Below are 23,881 nucleotides of genomic sequence, written 5' to 3' on the forward strand. Positions count from 1 at the left end.
TCAGATCCAGAATAGGGTCCAAACCCAGTTTATAGCTTAACTAGATCTTGGACCGATACAGCCCTTTTCGGGACCGGTTTGAAGCTATTTTTTACAAGTTCTTTCAAGTTTTTCGCCGATTTCGAGATACAGAGACCCTGTTTTCATGAATTTCTGAAAATACAGGGATTTTGACATTCGATCATAGGGTTTTTATGAACTTTTGTTCATATTTGATACTTATTCATAAGGTTCAGAACCGGTTTGGACACTTTGATGACCGGTTCGAGTCCATTTTAGATCAATTCAGGGTCGTATAAGACTGATTCCTGCTTGAAGACCTCGGGTTTTACTCATATGAGCTTGCTTTTGTTATTTTTTATGCTTTATAAAGTTCTTATTGTACGAAAAGCATGACTTATGCATGTTAATTCATGTGTTTTATGTTGGTTAAGTTATGCATGATGGTTTTAAGCATGGATTATGACTAAATTCATGACAATTAGTTTATGCATATTAGTTAAAGCATGCACTTATATTTTATCATGAATATACATGCATTAAAATGTGTACATGGGCATGCTCTATAATACAAATATATTTTCGATAAAAGATCTTGATTGACCAATTCATGTAATTATTAAAGTGATATGAGTTGTATTGATTAAGGATTCTTTGAACCGTATTAAGATTCGTTATTATGATTGTGTGTGAGTTTATGAAACAATAATTTTATCCAAAGGTAAGTTGTTGTGTTCCAAATTCACACAGGGTGTTATAGTAGATGTGTATTCTAGCTCATGAAGCATGTTCGTACCTAAAGGTATAGTATTGAATTGTCTCTGGTTACATGGTCTGCTAGTTTCACCAACTCAAGTCAATTCCTTGAGAATTGAAGAGACGAAACAACTACGAGTATTGTTGTTTCCACCAAAGTAGAACAATAATGGTTTAACTATGCTTCTCTCGAAAAATGTGAATAATAAAGAGTCTCATATTTACTTTTTCAATATAAATCTCGTATAGAGTGATTTATCTTTCACTCATACCCCCAAATCATCCCTATCTTCATATCCCATCTTGGGATCTCACTAATACAAGTTGTTTTGATTAAATCTGACCTCATAGATGTCATCCCTATCTTCGTACCCCATCAATATTTGAATAGCTAAGATCCGACCTTTGTATAGGATTTTATGTTGATTCAAGAATCAACCGATATCAACATGTCAAAATTTGTTGGTTAAAATTTATTTTTTAGTCAAAAAAATTGCAATCCAAAGATTGATTCCAATGGTGTAAGCATTGGAATTGGACCAGTATCATTTGGCCAACGATTCAGGTGAATCGGTCCATACCAATTCTCAAGTGAATCATTCAAAATATTATGTGTGATATGTTAAAGCTGTTAAAATAATTTTAAGTCATTTTTATATTTATTAAAAAATAGCAGATTCAAGTCATTATCATATTGATTTTTTGGGGATACAATATGTATAGGCTGATACTCACCGATACTGACAAGACTGGGTTGATTCCTATTAAATTGGTCGTGCAGAATTCATCTATGCGGTCAGATTTGATCAAAACAACTTGCAGATGATCGGGATGAATGTAACCAAAGTGCCAGCACCAAGGAGTTCAATGGAAGATAAGGGCATTTCGGTAATTTTATTTTAAGAGCGCACGTAGTTAAGCAAACTGGGCGTTCTCTGCCTTCCATGACGAGGAAAACGGCCCTGCCCATTGGTTAGATTTTCCCATCATGATAGCCAAAATAAATGTCCCTTGGAATTGGAAGCATAACGACCAACGTTTAAAACGGAAAAAATAAAGGCCGTTAAATTCTTGCAAGGGATTGCAAATTTTCACATTTCTTGCATTTTTCAGAAACAGGAAAATATATTTGTATGAAAAAAATAGAGGGAAAATATAAAAAAATAAAACCACTTGTTCCTTCACCAAAATGGCTGATAAAAATATAAAATTGTTGCATTTAAATTTTCCATGAAAATACCATGATATGTTTCAATTTAAAACATGTAACATAAAATGTTACGTTATTTTTTAAATATAACGCCAATATTTGCCACATAGCTTGGAACTCTGTTGCAAGTGAGGGCGTGCAGCAGCAGATGATTAACTTCGTACAAGTCAAAAACCATCTCGGAGTCATGATAAAGAGGCCAAAAATCAGTCTCTAGCTTTGAAGTGTTTGTTTGGCATCACGTGAAACATGACCAAGTTCACGAACAATGGTGTTTTCATTTCTTTCTTTTTTATAACTCGATGAAACCGCAGTTGGCACGAAGACCTGGTCGCACTGACTCAGCCTGCCATACTTGTGGTCATCGCGCTGGCAGCGTAAAACTCCGAGGCTAGGACCCCTCACCCCCGTGGTGTTTGCATTTTTTTTTTTTTTTAATAACGAGAAACCCTGGCCGAGAACCAGGTTACTTAATGGGTCTGCCCCCGATTTATCATGGGAAAAGCCAAACACCATCTATAGCCACAAAAATAATACTTTTATGTTTTCACATTAAAAAATTTTGTGGATCTCAATCAGAATTCAAGTCAGACGTGGGTCTGTTGTACAGATCTGGATCAGAAACTACGGGTCTGACCCCGATTGTTAACAGGACCACTCTTTCTTTATTACCATACCCAGATCCAGTACACTCAGTATTGGGTCATACCCGACCTATCAACACCCCTAGAGTACAATCCTAATGAAACATGACTAAGTTCACGAAACTCTAGCCTGGATGTATAACTTGAATGGTCGGACATGTTTGGATGTCTTTAGTCAGCAAACATGAACAGTGTAGATAATGTGAAAATTCTGCCTAACAAGTTTACTTTCAGCTTCAATCTGGCTAGTTTTGTTGTCTTTACATGCACTTTTAATGCGTAGATAGGCGTATGTGAGCTTCGTTTAGGCGGATCCGGGTCTGGGTTCTGTGGAATCCATCCAGATGCAAAGCCCATCTCAATTTCTGGTTTAGGTCAAGACTGTGTCTATTCCTGTGCAGGTCAAGATCCAAATCCAAAATATGGTCCTAAACCATCATTTAATTTTGGTCCCATGTTTAGGTCGAGTATGGATAAAGTTTGTGGTCCAGATATATTGCCCAAATTGAATTCAAGGTAAGCGGTCTTTTTGAAAACTGGACGCAAATGCCTAAACTTGAGCCCAGACTTGAATCCAAGTTTCAGACCAGTCACAAATATCACCGTTTTTTTCACAATATCGCGAGAATTTCAGAACTCGATACAATCTTGCAACAAATCTGATATTTTATCTTGAAATTATTATAGTACTGTATAAGCACAATCTTCATATTTTTTTTGTATTCTTAATGTTCTTATCAATCATATAATTTCTTATATATATTTTAAAATCTTAAACATAACGATATTTTCCCAGGATTTTTTTCAAAAACAAAATTTTCAATTTTATCGCAAGATTTTTCCTTTGCCGAGAAAATCACGATGAGATTTGTGAAGTATAATTTTAAATGAATACCAATTTCTGGCAACTGTAGGGGCAACCATGATCAGCATTAAGATGAATAAACCAGGAGTAACGTGTTGCACATTTCCTTAATTTAGTAACAAAAAGCCACAGACCTTACAACACTGATCTCTTGCCTCATAACAGCGTACAGACAGAGGTAACATGCAACGAGATGTTGCACTGTTTTTATTTAACGAACATAACGCCACGCACCTCACAACGCCCATCTTTTACCTCGCAAACACACATGGGAACAAGAACTCTGTAAACAGAAGAAACGAAAAGCAAATTCCAGGAAAAAGAAAGCGTCTCACAGGAAACAAACACAGGTGCACCTCACTGAGAAAAAACGGGCATCTAACAAACTTCTCACCTCATCCCCGTCTGTTACCTCTACAGCTTGAGGAACACAAACTCTTCGATCGCCGGCACGTCGCCTATCTTCTTCAGAGTGCTTTTATCTGGCTCTTCGTCTACGCCGATCACCATGACGGCGTGCTTCCTAGGCGCTATCCTTCCGACGCTCATGAAATTGACATTGACATTGTCCTCTCCAAGGATGCTTCCAACTCTGCCAATCATACCAGGTTGGTCGACCTGCCTGCACAGGATCAGATTAGCCTCGAGGCTGACATCCACGTTGAATGATCCCACCAGTGTCAGGTGAGGTATTCCGTCCTTCACCCTGCCTTCGACTCTCACTTCACCGGAATCAGACATGGCGCTCTGGAACCGAGACTCCACATTGGCTATCAGAACCTGAATTGATTCGAGAGGGGTCTCCGGTGATCCATCGTGAACGATCCGTTCCTCGCTAATCCTCAGACCCCTTTGCTTTGCTGTGAAATCAGCATTGACAATGTTGACAAAGGTATCAGATATAGGCTCTATGATCCCCTTCGTGATCATTGCTCGCAGTATCCTTGTGTCCAGATCGTCAGGGTCTCGTGCCGATTTGTATACAACCTTGACCGACTTCACGCCGCTTCCTCCTGCTACCAGTTGCACAGCCATCCTGCCGAGCTTCTCCGCCAGCACCACGAAAGGTGCCAACTGCGACAAAACCTACGAAGATGAAGAACAGAAACATTAATCCACAGATGTTGAAAGGATCTATCAACTATCTGAATATGGAAGAGAGCTGAAGGGCATATATTACCTCAGCAGGAACCATGGGTGCATTCACAGCAGTTGCAGCGAGTTCACCGTTCAGCGCCCCAACAACAGCCTCTGCAATTTCTATAGCTACACCCTCCTGGAGATTTAAATGACAAAAATTTAGTTCAGAACCGAAAGGTTGTGGTGACAAAGAGAGCCACATCTAATACGGTAAAATAAATTAACAGGTAAGACAAACCTGAGCTTCGACTGTGCTGGCTCCAAGGTGAGGTGTCACAGTGACTTTCTCGTGCTGCACTATCTTGCAGTCTTTTGCTGGAGGCTCTTCTGCAAATACATCTAGTGCTGCCTGTTTCAAACACGACACAACAACTTATCAGACTATATTTAAATGTGCACGAGTTTGCAGCGAGAAGCAAAATCCTAATTTTTCCACGGTCAACAGAAGCCTGATGCATCTTTGTGTCTGTGCATGTATAAATCAAATGCATGAACACTCGAAATACATACTTTTGTCTGTGTGGAGAAGCATATGAAGATATCCACTAGGACATCTGAATGCTTAGATCACGTTACTAAGAGTATAATTCAGATTTCAAAGGCAGAACCTGATGTCTCATGAACGTATCAAGCTCAATATAACAGAAAGAAGACTTAAGAAGAAGATTAGGTCAGCACCTGAGCAACTATGCCACTGTCAAGCGCCCTAAGCAGTGCATCTTCATCAATTACACCACCCCTTGCCACATTAATAATGCGCACACCCTTCTTCATCTTCCCAAAGGATTCGTCATTGAGCATCTTTGAAGTAGAAGAGGTTAATGGCATATGAAGTGAGATGAAATCTGCAGTAGATATTGCCTCGTCAAAGCTAACAAGTTCAACACTAATAGCACGAGCTCTGTCAGCTGGCGCATATGGATCATATGAAATAACATGCATCCCAAGGCCTCTTGCACGTCTAGCAACTTCTGTTCCAACTTTTCCAAACCCCAAAATGGCTAATGTCTTCCCAACAAGGGAAACACCAACATACTTGTTCCTTTGCCATTTCCCTAATCACACGCAAAAGTAAGCCCATGTAAAACCAGTGAGCTAGCACTCATAAACATGAAAGTTTTCATCACAAAATGCACCACAATAGAATAGATGGAAAGAGGAATTCATCTGATCAAGCACAAGATAAGTAACTATCAAAGTCATAGGTAAGAACACACATTCACCGTATGTGAACTGCTTGGGAAACCTCAGCACATCTCCGAGAGTAAGGGGACGTTCGGTTGGATCATTCAGAATCGCTTTCTCAGGTTCATGAGAAAGCGATTCTAATAGCCTGAAATCTCATGTTCAACCGAACATGAGATTTCAGGCAACCCGTGAGATTTGAAATCTCATGGGTTTCCCTGGGCGTCGAGTTGAGGCACCCGAACTTACCCTAAATGATTCAAAAAATACATTATTCCCAACCTTCAGTTATGGTAGATTTGCAAATAGTAAAGCATGTCATGCATTTATCAACGTCCGTGGAGCAATACTTCCTCTGCTGAGATGTGAAAGGTAACTTGGTTCAAACCAGCACCATCCAATCTCGCCGTGATGTCAGCATTCCAAGCATAAATGTGATCACAGAGATAAAAAAAAGGAAAACTACAAAAGTAACAAAAGAAGAGCAAAAGGGAAAAACGGACGTAATACCCAAAAATCTATCAGGAGAACAGAGATAAAAACCGAGCTCTACATCATAAATTGACCAATTATTTCCTGATCTCTAGAAATAGTATTACGCACGTACTAACCATGGTACCCAGACAAAAGAAATGTTCAAGGACAACTCTTTATTTGAAATTGCTAATTAAACTTTCATGTTGCCTCCCAAACAGAAATAGGTTGCCTCTGCTGTCATGAACAGGGGCTGAAAACAGCAACTGGCCTAATAAAATATGCTGGTGAAAAGATGGATCAACTCTGAGCAATACTAACAAGTCGTGAAAAACTATATACAAAGATAAAAGAAAAAACATCACTACTAAGCTAAATGCAGAACTCCTCATCAAGATCACGGAAGCGCCCTACCGCCATACTTTTACAGATATCAGGTTTTCAACTAAACTAACAAGAAGGGGCTCCACCTTTCAGAGCCACTCCCAACCTATAACGATTTTCCAGAAGGTTACTGGTAATGTATGCTCCTGAATACAGCTGATAGCTTCTCAGGCACAGCTTGCTACCAAATTCGAAACCCCTCCCACCTTTCTACATAAGAACATTGCTAATATAAAGACCTTATGAGTCATGATGCAGTGGCACTGACCAGAGAAATACGAAGACGTAGCAGGTGGAAGATTAAATCGATGCAACTCATGTATAAAATTGTCATGGATAACTTTTGATTATTCATTCGGTGATGCATATTGTACCTCTCAGATACAAGTCAGCACATGAAAAAGCTCCGATCCGCGAATTTGCCAGCATGTACCAACCTCTCAATTTTTAAATCATACTAGACATCTAGAATTCAACTGGATCGCAACCAAAGGCAAATATGACAAGTTAACAACCAGATTTATTGCCTAGCTACACAAACAAGCAACGAAGATTTTACTACATCTCGGTAATGTATAAGAGAAAACTAGGCTTTAAAAGAGAGAGGGAGAGAGAGAAGGGAGGGGGGAGAAGCGAGGACAACAATGGAATTTCCTCCCGTCCATAAGAATCTAATGAATAGCACTATCTTTTTATCATTTTTCACAGTTACGACATATACAGGTAAGAAATTTCATCTAGAAAGCACCTTTCTATAAATCCGCAGCTCATTCAGAGTTCAGTACACTAAAATACACAGTAACTCCACAACAATATGCCATAATTTTGCATTATGCTTTCATCACACACAGAAATGTTCACTAAAATCAAGAAAAGAGATCATCCAATCTCTGAATCTTTTGCTATCCAGCTAAAAATAAGAGAAGCAGATCGAGAACTTTCCAGACTCAGATTTAGCAGAGATCTACAACTTTTTTATGATTTTAAGTACAATTAGTACCGCAAATCCAACACTGGTGAAGGATAACAGATATGCGAGCATGACGTATCAACACTACCAACAAAAATGAAGATAAAAATCAAAAAAGAAAAAGTAATCAAAGTACAGATCGGAGTCCAGAGCTAACTTAGAACCTACCGGCTTTCATCGAGGCATCCGCCTGGGCGACGTTTCTCGCCATGGCGACCATGAGAGCGATCCCGTGCTCGGCCGCCGCGACGGTGTTGGCAGTCGGAGCGTTCACCACGAGACACCCGCACTCGGTTGCGGCCTGGAGATCGACGTTGTCGATCCCGACTCCAGCCCTCCCGACAACCTTCAGCCGACCCTTGGCGGCCTCGAACACTTTCCTGGTGACCTTCGTCCCGCTCCGGACGATCAGAGCATCGCACAGGGAGATCTTGGCGCAGAGCTCCTCCGGCGTGAGGTTGTAGGAGCAATCGACGTTGCTGAAGCCACGGAGGAGCTCCAGGCCGGCCTCGCCAAGCTTCTCGGAGACGAGGATCGTCGGATTCGGGCCGTTGGATGCAGGAACGGAGGCCATGGCTTCCTCTTCTTCTTCTCTCTGTGCTCTCTTCGTCTATCGGGCTGTTTGCAGTGAGAGTGAAGTGAAAGAGATGAGATGAATTTATAGAGCCGGTTTAGGAAAATTGAGTTATTTATTAGGGGTTCTACTGTTGTTTATTATTTTCGAGTGCGGTTCCCTCCAAATATCCTTATTGACGAGAAAGCATAACCGGGAAACCATAAATTACAAGATAGCCATTACTTTTTACGGACGCTTTTTTCGAGTTTCATATTTTTTTGGATCGGGTCTGGGTCCGACCCGAATATTAAACCATGGATGTCACATGGACACGGGCACCAACAGATTTTGAAACAAATACAGTTTTTTTTTTAATCCAAGAAAAAAAAAAAACCCACCCCTCACTACTGCATAATGATTGGCGCCCTAAGTTGATAAAATGCTTGAGGTGAGTACACCTAACTTGGACCTTGCATCAAGGGATGACACCCATGGGTTTTGAACTTGTGGTGTCCTTTCAACTTGGTGACATTCATATACCCCCACGCTTGTGTTGGGATGGGGGCTCCGCTTACCTATACCTGATAGGAGCAGCCAGTGCATATTGTAGCAGGTCAAAACCCAACGGTATAGTTGTATAATTGGTAGGAGTCTGACTAACCCCGACTTGCCTTTCAAAAACAAAAAGGTGTCACGCTTTGTCATGTAGACACGAGGAAACGGTGTGTCCTTGTGACATAACCTACTACGAGTGCTGGTTGGTTTTTATATCTTGTGATCCCGATATGGATCCAGATTAGGCTGAGGCAAGGATATACTATATTATATTGGTTCGTTTATGGAATGCACTATCCAACTTGTATTGGACTGCATTTGATGGGTTTGGCATCAATGCTTAAATTTGACCTGGATCCAAATGTTTAATAGTAGTCCTGGGACCAGATCATGTACCTGGGCGACTTATCAAAACAGGATTTGGTTGCGGGTCTATCATGCGTGATCCTACCCATTTCGCTCTTATGGTGTTGGCGAATGTGTTTGTTTTGGACTGGATACTTGCCACCCAAATCCCCATTTGGTCATTTTGTTAGCTCCTTCCACTTCAACATCCTGATGATGGGATTTTCTTTTTCTTCTTTTTTATATTAGATCTAAATCCAGGAAACCCATGATACTGGATTAGTTGAGGGATTGAGATCCAGTCACCTATTTTACATATAAATGTCGATTTAGTTTGAATACCAAATGCACTACTCCAAATCCAATCCGAATATTATTTGTGATCTTGCTTTAACGATTCGTGCCCAGAAACAAATTGTAGGATTCATATGAGAGACCTGACCAAACCCGATCCATTTGCATCCCTAAGTGACCCGGTTCTCAGGGAGAGGTCCTCGTCCTCAAAAAGAAAAAAGAAAAAAAATCATTGACCAAGCTTTTAGGACATTACTAATGAAAGGTACACGCACACCCAGTGAGAGTCGAACATGAGACAAAGTGGTCAGCACCTTCTCCACAAGCCCGCTGCCGCTCTGGCCTCTACTTTTCCTGAGTCATGAACATTAGTAGACCTTTAATTGGTAAAAACCTTTGAGATTCCTCCAACCAATCCAAGATTACACCCAGCTTTATTTTTCCTGAGTCATTTGGGTTAGATCTTTATTTTTATTTTTATTTTATTTTATTTTTATTTTTTTTTTGGGGGGGAGGAGGTGTCTTGCTCTCCAAAGACTTGGATACACATAATTTTAATTTATTTTTTAATGAATTTTTTAATATCTGAAAATAAATTCTTTAATTTGTTTTGTTTGGATTAAAATATAGGCTGATTGTGTGCTTCACACAGGGGCCCATAATATTAAAAAACTAGGGGCTACTTTGGCTGGATTTTAATATTAGTGGGCTCCACTGTATTAGGGTCTTACCCTAAGTTGTACCTTGCATGGTTTGGAACATAGAGTGAGAGATAAATAATAAAAAATAAATAAAAGGATCTTTTCTCTGAAAAATAAAAATAAAAAATAAAAAGAATCTTATTGTTCACACTTGACACGTTGCCTTCTCAAGCACAGCTTTTTACACCTACTTTGTGAACAGGAAACGCCTGCCTTTGGCAGGTACGGCATGAAATTGCATTTTATAGCCGCGTTTGGGCATCGAATGAGATATGAGCAAGTTCGTGATTTACATCATGTTTTGATTGTACATAAGTGCGCCACTCGAGGCATGATCAAGTTTTTTGTTTTGTTTTTTTCAGATAATGGAAGCATGAAAAAGCTCATGAACTCATTGATGTACCCAACATTCATAAGTCGCCCTTGTAGGCGAAGCATGAACTCATTGATGTACCCAACATTTCTAGAAATAAGCAAGAGAAGAGGCAGGTTGGGTTTGGATTGACAGAAGAACATGATAAAGTTCTTGAAATTATTGCATAAAATGTGACCAAAATCATGATATCATGAAATTTTTGTTTATGTTGTGCAATTTGTACGTGCGTCATGCATGACATGTAACCCACAAAAGCCGTTGTTTTTCAGCGAGTACAAACCTTGCTAGCATTAGGCAGTCACAACAGACAGACTACTGGAAGAACAGCCGTGTAGAATCATGACTCTATAGAATCAACAATCCATAGAGTGATAATTTATTCCCTTCTTTTAAAAAAACAAAAATAAAAAGTAAAAAGTTGAGAAAGATATATTGTTATGCATGTGAGCAAGTCGGTTTATGTTGCATGGAGTTCTGTTTGGTGAGCAGATATATATAATAAGAGCAGTACAATGTTTTGATAGTCACCGATATCAAGAAGAATTGCTGCCATTGCTGCCATCATCAACAATAAAAATGCATCATGGAATGTACGGTGCGATGATAAAATTTGAAAGTTTTTTTTTTTACATTGGCACTATAAGGATGAGAGTAAATATCTGTCGCTCTTTAACTGTCATAACAAGTCATCGTGCTGTTGTTACTCTACTACGGCCATGAATTTTGCTATTATTGCTTCATCAATAACAGCGAGATGAATAACGTCGAGAATGACTTGCCTCTGCACACATGTCATCGTTAAAAACATATATACAATGGTGACTTTATATATCGTTGTTAAAGATATATTTCTAATAGAGACATTATCTGGCCATTAAATATTATCATTAAAATAATTTAACGATATATTTAACAATCGATAATCTCGTTGTTAGAGATCAATAACAACGATATATAAATATCATTGTTATAGGATTTTACTCTATAATGGTGACTTTTATATCACCGTTAACGATATACCTGTTATAGATTAATAACGGTGACATCCTAGTGGCATTGTTATAGGGTTTACTTTATAACGACAACATCTCGTGTTGCCGTTATATGATTTACTTATAGACTCTATAAAGAGACATTTATGTCGTTGTTATAGAGTCTATAATTAGGGCTCAATGGGCACTTTAAAAAAAAAATCTCCCTCTCTCTCTTTGCAAATCTGTCAGACTATCTCCCTCTCTTGATGCCACCTCCCTACTTGATCCCAAGTGATGTCGTTGGACCCCCGGCCTCACTCCTCCCTGCTCAGGTGATGCCGCCAGACCCTCCTCTCTCTCTGTGATATCTATCAGACCACCAGCCTCCCTCCTCCCTGCTCGGGTGACACCGCCAAACTAGTTGGCAAAGGGGGAAGGCAAGTCTTCCCACTATGAGCGAGAAGAAATCACACTACAACAAAGCAGTAGATTAGCGACGACCACATTCCGTCGCGAATCCGTCGCTAATCCGTCGCTAACCATGTTAGCGACGGATTAGCGACAACGCGGCGACAGTATGCTTACGTCGCGAATATTTCGACGCTAACTGGCGACGGAATAATTCCGTCGCCAGGTCCGTCGCTAATTGCGACGGAATAACGAGGGCTATATTCCGTCGCCAATCCGCCGGTACTAAACGGCGACCACGGCTTGGCGACGGATTTAATTCCATCGCTATGCCGTCGCTAGATTAATATGAATAGCGACGGATGGTTCCGTCGCTAAGCCGTCGCTAGATTAATATGAATAGCGACGGAATCATCCGTCGCTAATCCGTCGCAAACACGAAAAAAAATCAAAAAAATTTATTTAAAAATTAATTACCGAGAACTGTACAATTTCTATTTCCTGTACAATTTATATTTCCTGTAAATAAAAAACAAACCACATAAAAAAATTCATATAACAAGTATCTATAATAATTAATCGTTCCACCTTAAAATTAAGAAGTTTAATTATTTACAATTCAACAATTACAATTAGGAAAAATAAAAAAAATAGAACTTCTTCAACACAGTCCTCTAATCATCGCCAAGATTTTGTGCGTCTTCTTGTTCATTGTCTTTATCTGTCCCTTCAGCTCCACTACCCTGATTATCGCTAGCAGCCTACACAAGAAAAGAATAGTCAGTATTAATAAACAAAATATAATGAAATAAATTACACACTATATGTGATTCTATCATGTGCTCATGTGTGATCTAAGGCAATAAAAAAACTCTATATGTGATTCTATCATGCTCATATGTGTGCTAAGGCAGTCAAAAAATTGAATGTGTGATTATAGCATGTTCATATGTGTTCTAAGGCATCTAAAAAAACTCTATATGTGATTCTACCATGCTCAGATGTGCTTTAAGGCAGGCAAAAAACTATATATGTGATTCGATCATGCTCGTATGTGTGCTAAGGCAGTAAAAAAATTGAATATGTGAATATAGCATGCTCATATGTGCTCTAAGGCAGACAAAGCCAAAAATTTTATATGTGATTCTATCATAAATGATATATAACATGTTCATATGTGTTCTAAGGCAGTTAAAAAACTCTATATGTTATTATAGCATGCTCATATGTGTGCTAAGGCAGTCAAAAAACAGAATATGTGATTATAATATGCTCATATGTGTTCTTAGGCAGTCAAAAAACTGAATATGTGATTATAGCATGCTCATATGTGTTCTAATGCAATCAAAAAAACTTTATATGTGATTCTATCATGCTCATATGTGCTCTAAGGCAGACAAAAAGTTAAATATATATATATATGTGATTCTATCATGCTCATATATGTGCTAAGGCAGTCAAAAAATTGAATATGTGATTATAGCATGTTATATGTGTTCTAAGGCATATAAAAAAACTCTATATGTGATTCTACCATGCTCAGATGTGCTTTAAGGCAGGCAAAAACTATATATGTGATTCGATCATGCTCGTATGTGTGCTAAGGCAGTAAAAAAATTGAATATGTGAATATAGCATGCTCATATGTGCTCTAAGGCAGGCAAAGCAACTTTATATGTGATTCTATCATGCTCATATGTGTGCTAAGGTAGTAAAAAAATTGAATATGTGATTATAGCATGTTCATATGTGTTCTAAGGCATCTAGAAAAACTCTATATGTGATTCTACCATGCTCAGATGTGCTTTAAGACAGTCAAAAAAACTATATATGTGATTATACCTGAGAGGGACCTGGAATCGAAGATCCCCTATCCTGAACAGCGGCCTTGATCTCATTTCGGAGAAAGGGGGCGACGGTGTATTGGAAGTAGTTATTCAGTGATTCATTAATGATCTCGCGTACATCATCACCGGAAAGAATAGTCGGCTGCTTGGAGCTTATGTTGGCGCAAGAAGTCGGTGAGCCGTAACTGGAAGAACCAATAACTGGTGAAGTGTTCATATTACTCCCAAACCCGAACACGCGACCTTTTTTGGGTTCACCTGCTGCAGTCACCCATGCTGTAGGATCAAATGATGGATGCTGAGTAGCGTCTTCGCCATATCGCTCTACCATCTGTTGCTCATATGCCTCCTACAAAATAATGTTTAAAGTATTCATTAATAATTAATGATAACATTATGATAACTTGCATATATATTGCAATGATTATTAATAGAATTAATACATACCGTTGTCGTTCTCGCCTTCTCTGATACGAAGACTCCCGTGGTCTTCCGTTTATGTGTTTCTACAAACACATCCTTATATGGTACACTGCCTCCTTTTTCTGCTTCCTGCGAAGTTAAATGACAAAAGATTTAGTACACAAGTTTGCAACAATACTTATAAAATTAATATTATATATTGATGAGTTACCATTTTCTTTAGGTGGCTCCCAAATGTCTTAGATCCACCTGTGTGTAGATGGGCTTCGGGCATCTTCGATCGATTTTGTGAAGCCTTCGCAGAGCGATTTTTAAATGCATCTCCCGCCCACTTATCGCACATTTCATCCCAGTAATCTCTTCTGATAGTAATAGGACCATGGCCCTTCCACAGTAATGGATCATCTACTACGCCAGATGCTTTTTTTGCTGCAGTCTTCATAGTGTGCAGCATGTCTGCAAATCGATTGGCAGCCACCTTCTGTCACACCTTCCTTGCATCATTTTCTTCCACCGTAGTTGCAAAGCGATTCGAAGCCTACAAATATTTTCAGAAAGTTAGTAGACATTGCTTAAATAAATTAAATATGAAACACATTAACTATGAGGAACAACTGTATACCATGAATGAGGACCACAATCTGTCTAACACCTCCTTTGGGTACTCTTTCCATTGAGCAACTGGTCCTGGTAGATGTTGAAGAAGTGAATTCCTAATCTCCCGTACTACTTCTTGTGGCTCAAACCTCGTGCTGCACATGAATTGTTACACAGTAAATATGAATATAAAATATTTAAAAGATATGCAATAATTGAAAACAAAATACTTACGGTCGATTATCGATATACACTATTCGAATGAGTCTTCTTGTGCCAGCCTGAGAAGACCCTGTTTCCTGTGTTGGCTGTTGACTTGTGCGATCAACTGGTGTAGGTGGGTCGTGTACAGGCGCAACATCATCTGTAAAAAAATACATTAGAAATTCTCAGAATGTGCATTTGAACTAATCAAGCATCTAATTAGTTATATGATATACCTATCACAGGAGCCCGTGAAGATGAAGGTTGAGCCTGACTACTACTAGATGAGCGACCACTATAACCTCCATGAACCATATTCTAACAAACAACATATGTCATACAATACATTCAAATAATTCACATCAAGTATTACAATGCATTCAAGTCATTCACATCAAGCATTGCAATGCACAAATAATTCAAATCATTGACATCAAGTATTGCACTAATTCAAATCATTCGTTAATTGCATAAATTATAATACATTCAGATAATTGAAATCATTCACATCAAGTATTACAATGCATTCGAATCATTCGTATCAAGTATTACAATACATTCAAATAAAATTTTTAATCATTCACACCAAGTATTGCAATACAACTCACATCAAGTATTACAATGCATTTAAATAGAGGTTTGTAGTATAAGATTTTGCTCACTAGCTTGAGAATTCTTCCTCGTCACTAGTTTAACTTTCTTCTTCTTCTTCTTCTTCTTCATTGTTTGCCCATCCACTTTGTACATCATTTGGATCACATTCCTCTATGAATGTTTCATCAGCCAATGGAGATATGACATGCATATCATGCGCAACATCGTGACCATAAGCGAAGTCACAGACATCATCTGATTGATAGTAATCATTCTCTTCAGCTAACCCATCTTCCTGTAACTGATCATACTCGGGGTATAGTTTGGATTTCACCTTGCAAACTGCCCACCATTCATTTCTATCTGACTTTTTTATACTCGGATATGAAGTATAATAAACTTGTTGAGCTTGCGAGGCTAATATGAATGGTTCATATGTTCCAAACCTGGATTTATGATTCACCTCCACAATGCCTGAAGCTTTGTCGAGTCTTGTTGCAGTTGGATCAAACCAATGACACTTGAATACCATAACCCTGTTATTCATGCCTAAGTAAGTCAACTCCATTATTTCCTCTATAACACCGTAGTAATCATGTTCATTTTCACCGTAGCTGCTACCCTTGACACACACGCCACTATTTATCGTTGATTTGTTTATACCGTAGTCTTTTGTATGGAATCGATAACCATTTACGATATACCCGTTGTAGCATTGCACAACTTTGGTCGGACCATTTTCTAAATCACATATTCCTTGATCTTTAACATCACCATTGCGAACCTACGCACAAACATAAACAATGATTGTGATCACGATCAATTAAGTAACTTAGTGTTGTTTATAAGTACAAAATTTAAGTTAGCTTCTTTACCAACTGTTTCAACCACTCCACAAACTTAGTTTCACGTTCTTTTTGTACTTCTGCATCAGTGAGATGTGAAACTTCGTTTCGCAACTCCAGATCAAATCGTCTGCAAACCACAAATACTTATATTACCGAGTCATGTATCCACATATAGAACATAAAAGGATTTATAATTGAGTTGCATATACATATACTTACTCGATGTATGGGTCGATCGCTGAGCAATTAAAAAGAATATAGATGTGTGCTGCATCTTGCTCTCGATCTGTCAATAGCCTTGATCGGCAACTACCAAATGCATGCCCAAGTGGTTAAAATATGGACAGCTTGTCAGCTACAGTTACTTGTTCTCCATCATCGTTACGGGGCGGGCATGTGTAACGTGTTGGAATATGAGGTTCGAAGTACATAGATGAGAAATTTGAAATCTCTTCTAAAGTGTACGCCTCACAAATAGAGCCTTCTACTCTTGCTTTATTACGAACCTTTTTTTTTAGGTCGAACATGCATCTGACAAGAATATACATTTCAAATTTTAAATATCTGTCATTAAAGAGACAAATATAAAAAAACATATACCTTTCAAATGAGTACATCCATCGATATTGCACAGGGCCACCAACCCTTAGTTCATATGGCAGATGTATGATCAAATGTTCCATAACATCGAAAAATGCTGGCGGAAATATCTTTTCTAACAGACAAACAGTGGTGATGACAGAGTCCTCGAGATTCTTTACATCTGATACAATGACCTCCAATGCGCACAATGTTTTGAAAAATCCGCTCAACTCAGACAATACCCCCCATATAGGTTTGTCTAACATATCATGGAATGCTAAGGGTATCAATCGTTGCATAAAGATATGACAATCATGGCTCTTTAACCCATATAACTGTCCATCGTCAATCTTCACAGCCCGAGCAATGTTAGAGACATATCCATCTAGAAATCTCAGTTGTCTCAACCATTGACATACATGTTTTATTTGATCAGGTTCGAGCACGTACTTCGCCTTTGGTTTCAGTACTTTGCCATTATACTCTTTGAGTTCCAATTCTGGTCTTTTACATATTAATTTTAAATCCATACGGGCCTTCGGATTATCCTTCGTTTTTCCTTTAATATTCATTACTGTATTGAACACATTATCAAACACATTTTTCTCTACATGCATCACATCCAAATTATGTCGTATCAATAGGGTCGGCCAATACGGTAGTTCCCAGAAAATAGATTTTTTCGTCCAATTGTGTTCCTTCCCAAATCCACGGAAGGGTGTAGGACTGCGGGCATCTATTAATACATCTGGAAAGTATCGTAATCTTCTTAAAATCTCTATGCCAGACAATCTTGAGGATGGACCTTCCGTTTCAGTTGTGCCTGCTGTAAATGCATTTTTTTGACGTCGGAACGGATGATCGCTGGGTAGAAATCGACGATGGCAATCAAACCAGCAAGGCTTCCTTCCATGCCTCAATCTAAAAGCTTTGGAATCCTCCATGCAGTACGGACAAGCCAACCTCCCATGTGTGCTCCAACCAGATAACATACCATATGCAGGGAAGTCACTGATTGTCCATAGAACAGCGGCCTTCATGTTGAAATTTTGTTTTTTGTGGGCATCATACGTGGTAACACCGTCATCCCACAGTACTTTTAATTCATCAATCAATGGCCTTAGATATACATCAAGATTTTGGCCAGGTGAGGTCGGACCAGGGATCAACAGAGACAAGAAAAGATTTGGACGTTTCATACACAAGCTTAGTGGAAGGTTGTATGGAGTTACAAATACTGGCCAGCATGAGTATGGAGTTGATCTACCCCCAAATGGATTAAATCCATCTGTACATAGACCGAGTCTAACATTTCACACTTCCATTGCGAAGTTCTGATGAGTACGATCAAAGTGCTTTCAAGCTTCAGCGTCAACAGGATGCGTGATCTTGTTTTCATCGTGTCAAACTTTATTTGCATGCCATCTCATGTGTTTAGCTGTCTTTGAAGACATATACAATCGCTGCAATCTAGGAGTGATAGGAAAATTGCAGAGCGACTTGTATGAAACTTCCTTTGATCTCGTGCTACCATTGACTCTTGTCTTTGGCTTGAACCGAGGATGCCCACATGACGGGCATGATATGTCATTTTCTTGCTCCTTGAAATACAACATGCAGTGATTTGGACAAGCATCAATCTTTTTGTAACCCATACCTAGAGCGTTGACCATAACTTTCGCATGATAGAAATTTTGTGACAATTTCTCATCTTTAGGCAACATACTCTTCACAATCATGCACAAACGGTCAAAACATGATTGACTCAAATTATACTTGGACTTCAAATTCATTAGTTGAAGAACTGCAGACAAGATAGTGTGACTCTCACAACCGTTCCAAAGTGGCTCATCAGCATCTTTAAGTAAATCATAAAATCTACTAGCTGCATCGTTTGGTGATTCTTCATCTACGGCAGTTCTTACATCACTAGAACTCATAGTAGAACCCAGTTCTGTTCCTGCAGCATCAAATATCAAATTCGTATATGGATTATCGTGCACCACATTCACCCGTGCATCAAAATCGTTTCTAAATTCTTCTCCATGAAACGTCCAGTTCTGATAATCACTCACAAAACCCTTCCTGTATAGGTGATGTCTAACGCCATGAGGTTCTACAAATCGATTATTCTTACAAATCTTGCAGGGACACCTAATCCGACCTGTGGGATCTACCGTACTGACACTCGCCGTTGCAAATTCAATAAAACTATCAACACCATCCATATATTCATGCGATAACTCATTGTCCACTATCCTACGGTACATCCATTCACGGTTTGCAGTCATTCTGTCGTATGATGTTACGAATAGTATCCTAACGAATTAAGAAAAAAACAATCAGAATGCTACGATGAAGAAAATATCAAATTTACCATGCAATATACTATGTCAAACAATAACAAGAATTTTAATGCATGCATTGATAACTTAATATTTTCATGTGCAAACTATTAATGACACGATACAATCATTTGAAGCATGCTTTTATTATAAAATTTCACATGGAAGTCAAAATCAAATTGAAAGTAACTACATGCAAGCATGGATACAATTACATCAAACATTGCAATACATCATAATCATTCATATCAAATAAATGACAAACATGTACCTGCAGCAAACACACTTCAATATCTCACTAACTACTACCATGCTTAGCATGGACTCCGTACTCCAAAAATAAGAACACTTCCATATTTCTACATTAAAATCATGCTCAACATGATCTCCGAACTCCAACAAAGCAGTCCTAGATATCAACAACTAAGTGAGTGTGTGAACAATAAAGTGCTGCATTCAATAAATTAAATAACATGTGATATGTTTGCATCACTTACTCACCATGGGTATTTACCCGATTTGCATTGTTTTTGTCATTTACTTACCACAGGTGGCCGAGCACGAGTTGGTTCCGTTGAAAAATCTGCACAAAAACAAAACAAATTAAGTAATAAACTAACTAATCATGAAACAAGATGAAACACTAACTAAAAAAATTAAAACAAATTAAAACAACTCTAACTAATTGAAAGAAGAGAAAAGAAAAATAGTATATATGTTAAGCCAAATCTAACTAGAAGATGCTAATGTTTCAAATAGTCTATTATATTTTAGCAGTGTGGTTCTTCATAACTACAGTCGTTTCAAATTTCAGCAGCTTGAATTGTAGTACCGTTGTTATTCTTTTTATTTCAACAGCAGTAATTGTTTCTAATAATTACGATCTGATTTTAGCACAACAAAAAAGTATTAATTTTTTTTATTCAAATCATCAGCAACTTATATTTTTATTTTGAGTCGATGTTTGTAATCCAAATAGTCAATTTTTTATATATATATATATCAGCAGTTAGACATTCTTTTTAGCAGTTGATTTTATGACAGCATATTTATTATAATTTCCAGTAGTTTGATTCAATCTTTTCACAGCAGTTTGACAAATTGCAAATCAGTAGCTTGATTTATCATAGTTCAGTAGTGGATTTTGATTTCCACAAAAATTTAAGAATAGTTCTACTTTTATCGACATGATTTTCAAATACAACAATTTGTTTTCAATTTGTTAGTTTGTTTTCAATTTGTTAGTTTGAAAGCACGGCAGGGGGTTAAACCCCCTGCCTTTTCGGCAGGGAAGGGGGTTAAACCCCCTGCCGGAAAGGCAGTTCCGGCATGGGGGGTTGACCCCCTGCCGTGCCTTTACGGCAGGGGGGGTCGACCCCCTGCGTTTCCGGCAGGGGGTCGACCACCCCTACCGGAAACGCAGGGGGTCGACCCCCCCTGCCGAAAAGCACGGGGAGCGGCGGCTGGCGAGGTCGCCGGTGGCCGGCGCAGTCGACAGCAGAGAGGGGGAGACCTGGAGCGAAGCTCGGGGGCCACTGGGTCGCCGGAACTCAGAGCGGAGGCGAAGAGGTGGCTGCAGGGAGGATCGTCGGTCGTCGGCGGCTGAGGACGCCGGTTGCGAGTCGCCGGCGAAGGGGAGACAACACCTCCCGGCAGCAGCCACAGGGAGGAACAACAGGGAGGAAGAAGAGGTCGGCGGAGGGTCGCCGGTGCTCGGGGTCCCTGGCGCAGCCGCTAGCCAAGCAGGGAGGTCGGCAGCGAGGATCGTCGGCGAGGCGGCGGCGGCCGGACGGTGGCGAGAGCCGACGGGCGGCGGGAGGGAGAGGGCGGCGGGCGGGAGCAATACAGCGAAACAGGAAAAAGAGAAAGAGGGATGGGATTAGGGATTTACGCGACATTTAGCGACGGCTTAGCGACGAAAACATTCCGTCGCTAAGCCGTCGCTAAATCAAAATACAAAAACCGCGACGGAATATATTCTGTCGCTATGCCGTCGCTAATTAGCGACGGATTAGCGACGACAGAGTTCCCTCTCTAAATCCATCGCTAAAATGGTGTTCTTGTAATAAAAAGTAGCGACAAAAAATTTAGTCGCTAATCCGTCGCTAAGTAACGACAGATTAACAATAAAATTTGTTTCCTCGCTAATCCGTCGCGAATTAGCGACAGATTCTATCTCTAGCTAATCTGTCGCTAATTAGCGACGGATTTTTTCCGTCGCTAATTTTTGTCGCTAATTAACAATTTTCTTGTAGTGTCAGAGTATCAAGAGAGTGGAGGAAAAGCGAGAGAACTCTGTCATTTCTTCTCTAGCTCTAGCCCCCGTACTAACTAAAGGTTCAAGTCTCTCTCTCTCTCTATGAATTTGGGTCATAATACTTGTAAATTAGGTTATAAATTTGCTTTTGGTAGGAATTTGGGGCCTCGGCTAGCTGCATGGCATGTGGTTCAGCTTTCTTTTATTAGAACGAGGGGCCTAAAGTTTTTTATCAATGGCTGATTCAATTTGTTTTTCAGTAGGAATTCAAGGCATGGGTTTTGTCTATTAATGGGTAGGTTTTTTTTATTAATAAGTCATTCAGTTCATTTTGGCTTGAACTTGAGGGTATAGGGCTTGATTTGTTTGGCTTGGGTAGGAATTTGGGGTCTAGTGTGTGTGAACAGACGTATCTATGTGTTCTAAGGATTTTCTTTGTCGCACAGGTTTAGGCTTTATGCAGTACACTTTTTCAAAGATGATGAGACTAAACTGAATCCAGTTTATGAGATTTTTTGTTCATTTTTATGGAAATTCTAAATTTTTTACTAATAAAACCTAGTTTTGTAATGCATTTTGGGCGTGTTTTTTTTTTGTGCCTGATGCAACACTTACTATAGAGGACTACACTTTTGTGTACAACATGAGTTTTTGTTTCAATAACATGACCATTATTTTTATTTTTGCAAAAATCTATAATTCGTGGTTAAAAAGTCATAGCTTCTACACATTATGAGTTTTGTGTTTTCTTGTCAGCGCTGATCTTAGGGTGATTTGGAATCTCATGCAAATGAGAAAATGAATCTCATTTGCACAGCTAACCAAACACGTGATTTGAACTCTCATGTAAATGAGATAATGAATCTCATGCAAATAAGAAACTCAAAATGATTTGAAGTCACATTTGAAGTGATGCTCATGTGATTCCAAATCACATGGTGGAATATGTAATTTGAAATCACATGACCTCAAATCACATTTGATTCTATCTCATGTGATTTCAAGTCACATGAGATGCAACCAAACGTAATGTTTGGTTGGATCACATGTGAATCAATCTAGCGTTTGAATAAGAGAGTGATTCTCACATGGCCCCAAATCGCATGCTCAACAAAACAAAAAAGGTGGATGGTGAGAGAAACCGAATGTAATGCCCCAAAAAATTTAACCTTAATTATTGTTCAAATATTGAAATTTTGAGACCAAATTTTTTTTATAAGTATAAGTAAATCAGATCTTATAATGCAAAATTTTTTAAAAACGATTAAAACTTTAGGCACGGTTACACTAAAGATAACAATCAAATCAAAATATAAGGAATATACACATTTTAAACCACGTATAATATAAGACTGAAATATGAAGAGTTTTAATTTTATTTCAAAGCAGAGTATGAAAAAAACAATTCAGTCTCTACATGATCAAGTACTTAAAACGAAAAGATCATGAATACCAAGATCACAAGGTAAGAGTGGACCCTCGAGAATGCAGCTCGACCAGCCCTTCACTCCAACTACTCATCATATTTTACCTGCATTACTTGTCTCCTATAAAACGGGGCTAGACTCGCTAAAGTCTGGTAAAGCAACTCAAACTTAAACTTAAAGAAAATATATCAAGCATTTAAAGGTAAAGATATATTATTCATCCATCGTCAAGTGATAGACAAGGGAACAACGTCCTATGTGTCATTCATTTCAAGCATTCAAATATAAAGCATTTCATCACTTAATATTCTATTCAACCTTAACTCACGTAATAAAGCATAATCTATATGCATTCAAGTTATACAAGTCATCGCATAAATAAATATATATATATATATATACACACACACACATCTAAGACATTCAGATCATTGCATCATTTTTATATGCATTCATAACTCTTATAAACAATAAGTCAAATTATATTTGACCATTCCAACATGAAACACACACACATACCTTATGAGTAATTTAGTTAGATATTCATGATACACATCAATCATGATACATAGGTGTGATATATTTACTCAGACAATCATTTACAATGAAACTATGTAGGCGTGATGTATCATTCATCTAATAAGTCAAAACTAGTCATTTGTAGGCATGATGTGTTATTCACCTATACGCTAACATAAGCGTCACAATCATAACCTCATATCAAGATCTAAAATCAATAAGGATCTGATTATCATATCTGAGTTTAATATATAATCATGCTATAATAGAAAAGCAAAATCTATAGATTCATAATTGGCTATCTCAATCAACTCAGAAGATCATCATAATTGATCATAACATTTCATTTATTCATAATAAAGATTTATAAAATCCACGCTGGATCACTTGATCTGAAAAAT

General features: G+C 38.6%; 1 protein-coding gene and 1 long non-coding RNA gene across 2 annotated transcripts; both read right to left on the minus strand.

Annotated features, from left to right (window-relative positions):
• Nucleotides 1–3,556: 3,556 nt before the first annotated feature.
• LOC149841960 (D-3-phosphoglycerate dehydrogenase 1, chloroplastic-like) lies at nt 3,557–8,257 on the minus strand. Its single transcript, XM_090001227.1, has 6 exons — nt 7,797–8,257; nt 5,294–5,670; nt 4,854–4,964; nt 4,656–4,751; nt 3,870–4,561; nt 3,557–3,758 (listed from the first exon to the last, which is right to left on the minus strand). Exons 1-5 carry the CDS (start codon nt 8,200–8,202, stop codon nt 3,890–3,892), a joined length of 1,662 nt encoding a protein of 553 aa, XP_089857353.1. The 5' UTR covers nt 8,203–8,257; the 3' UTR covers nt 3,557–3,758; nt 3,870–3,889.
• Nucleotides 8,258–12,404: 4,147 nt separating this feature from the next.
• Nucleotides 12,405–19,860, minus strand: LOC149841961 (uncharacterized). Its single transcript, XR_016431022.1, has 2 exons — nt 19,779–19,860; nt 12,405–12,598 (listed from the first exon to the last, which is right to left on the minus strand). It is a non-coding gene; the product is annotated as an uncharacterized LOC149841961 (long non-coding RNA).
• Nucleotides 19,861–23,881: the final 4,021 nt, after the last annotated feature.

Source organism: Nuphar pumila, chromosome 3 (genome assembly GCF_984573655.1).
Source record: "Nuphar pumila chromosome 3, dmNupPumi1.hap1.1, whole genome shotgun sequence".
Taxonomy (NCBI): Eukaryota; Viridiplantae; Streptophyta; class Magnoliopsida; order Nymphaeales; family Nymphaeaceae; genus Nuphar; species Nuphar pumila.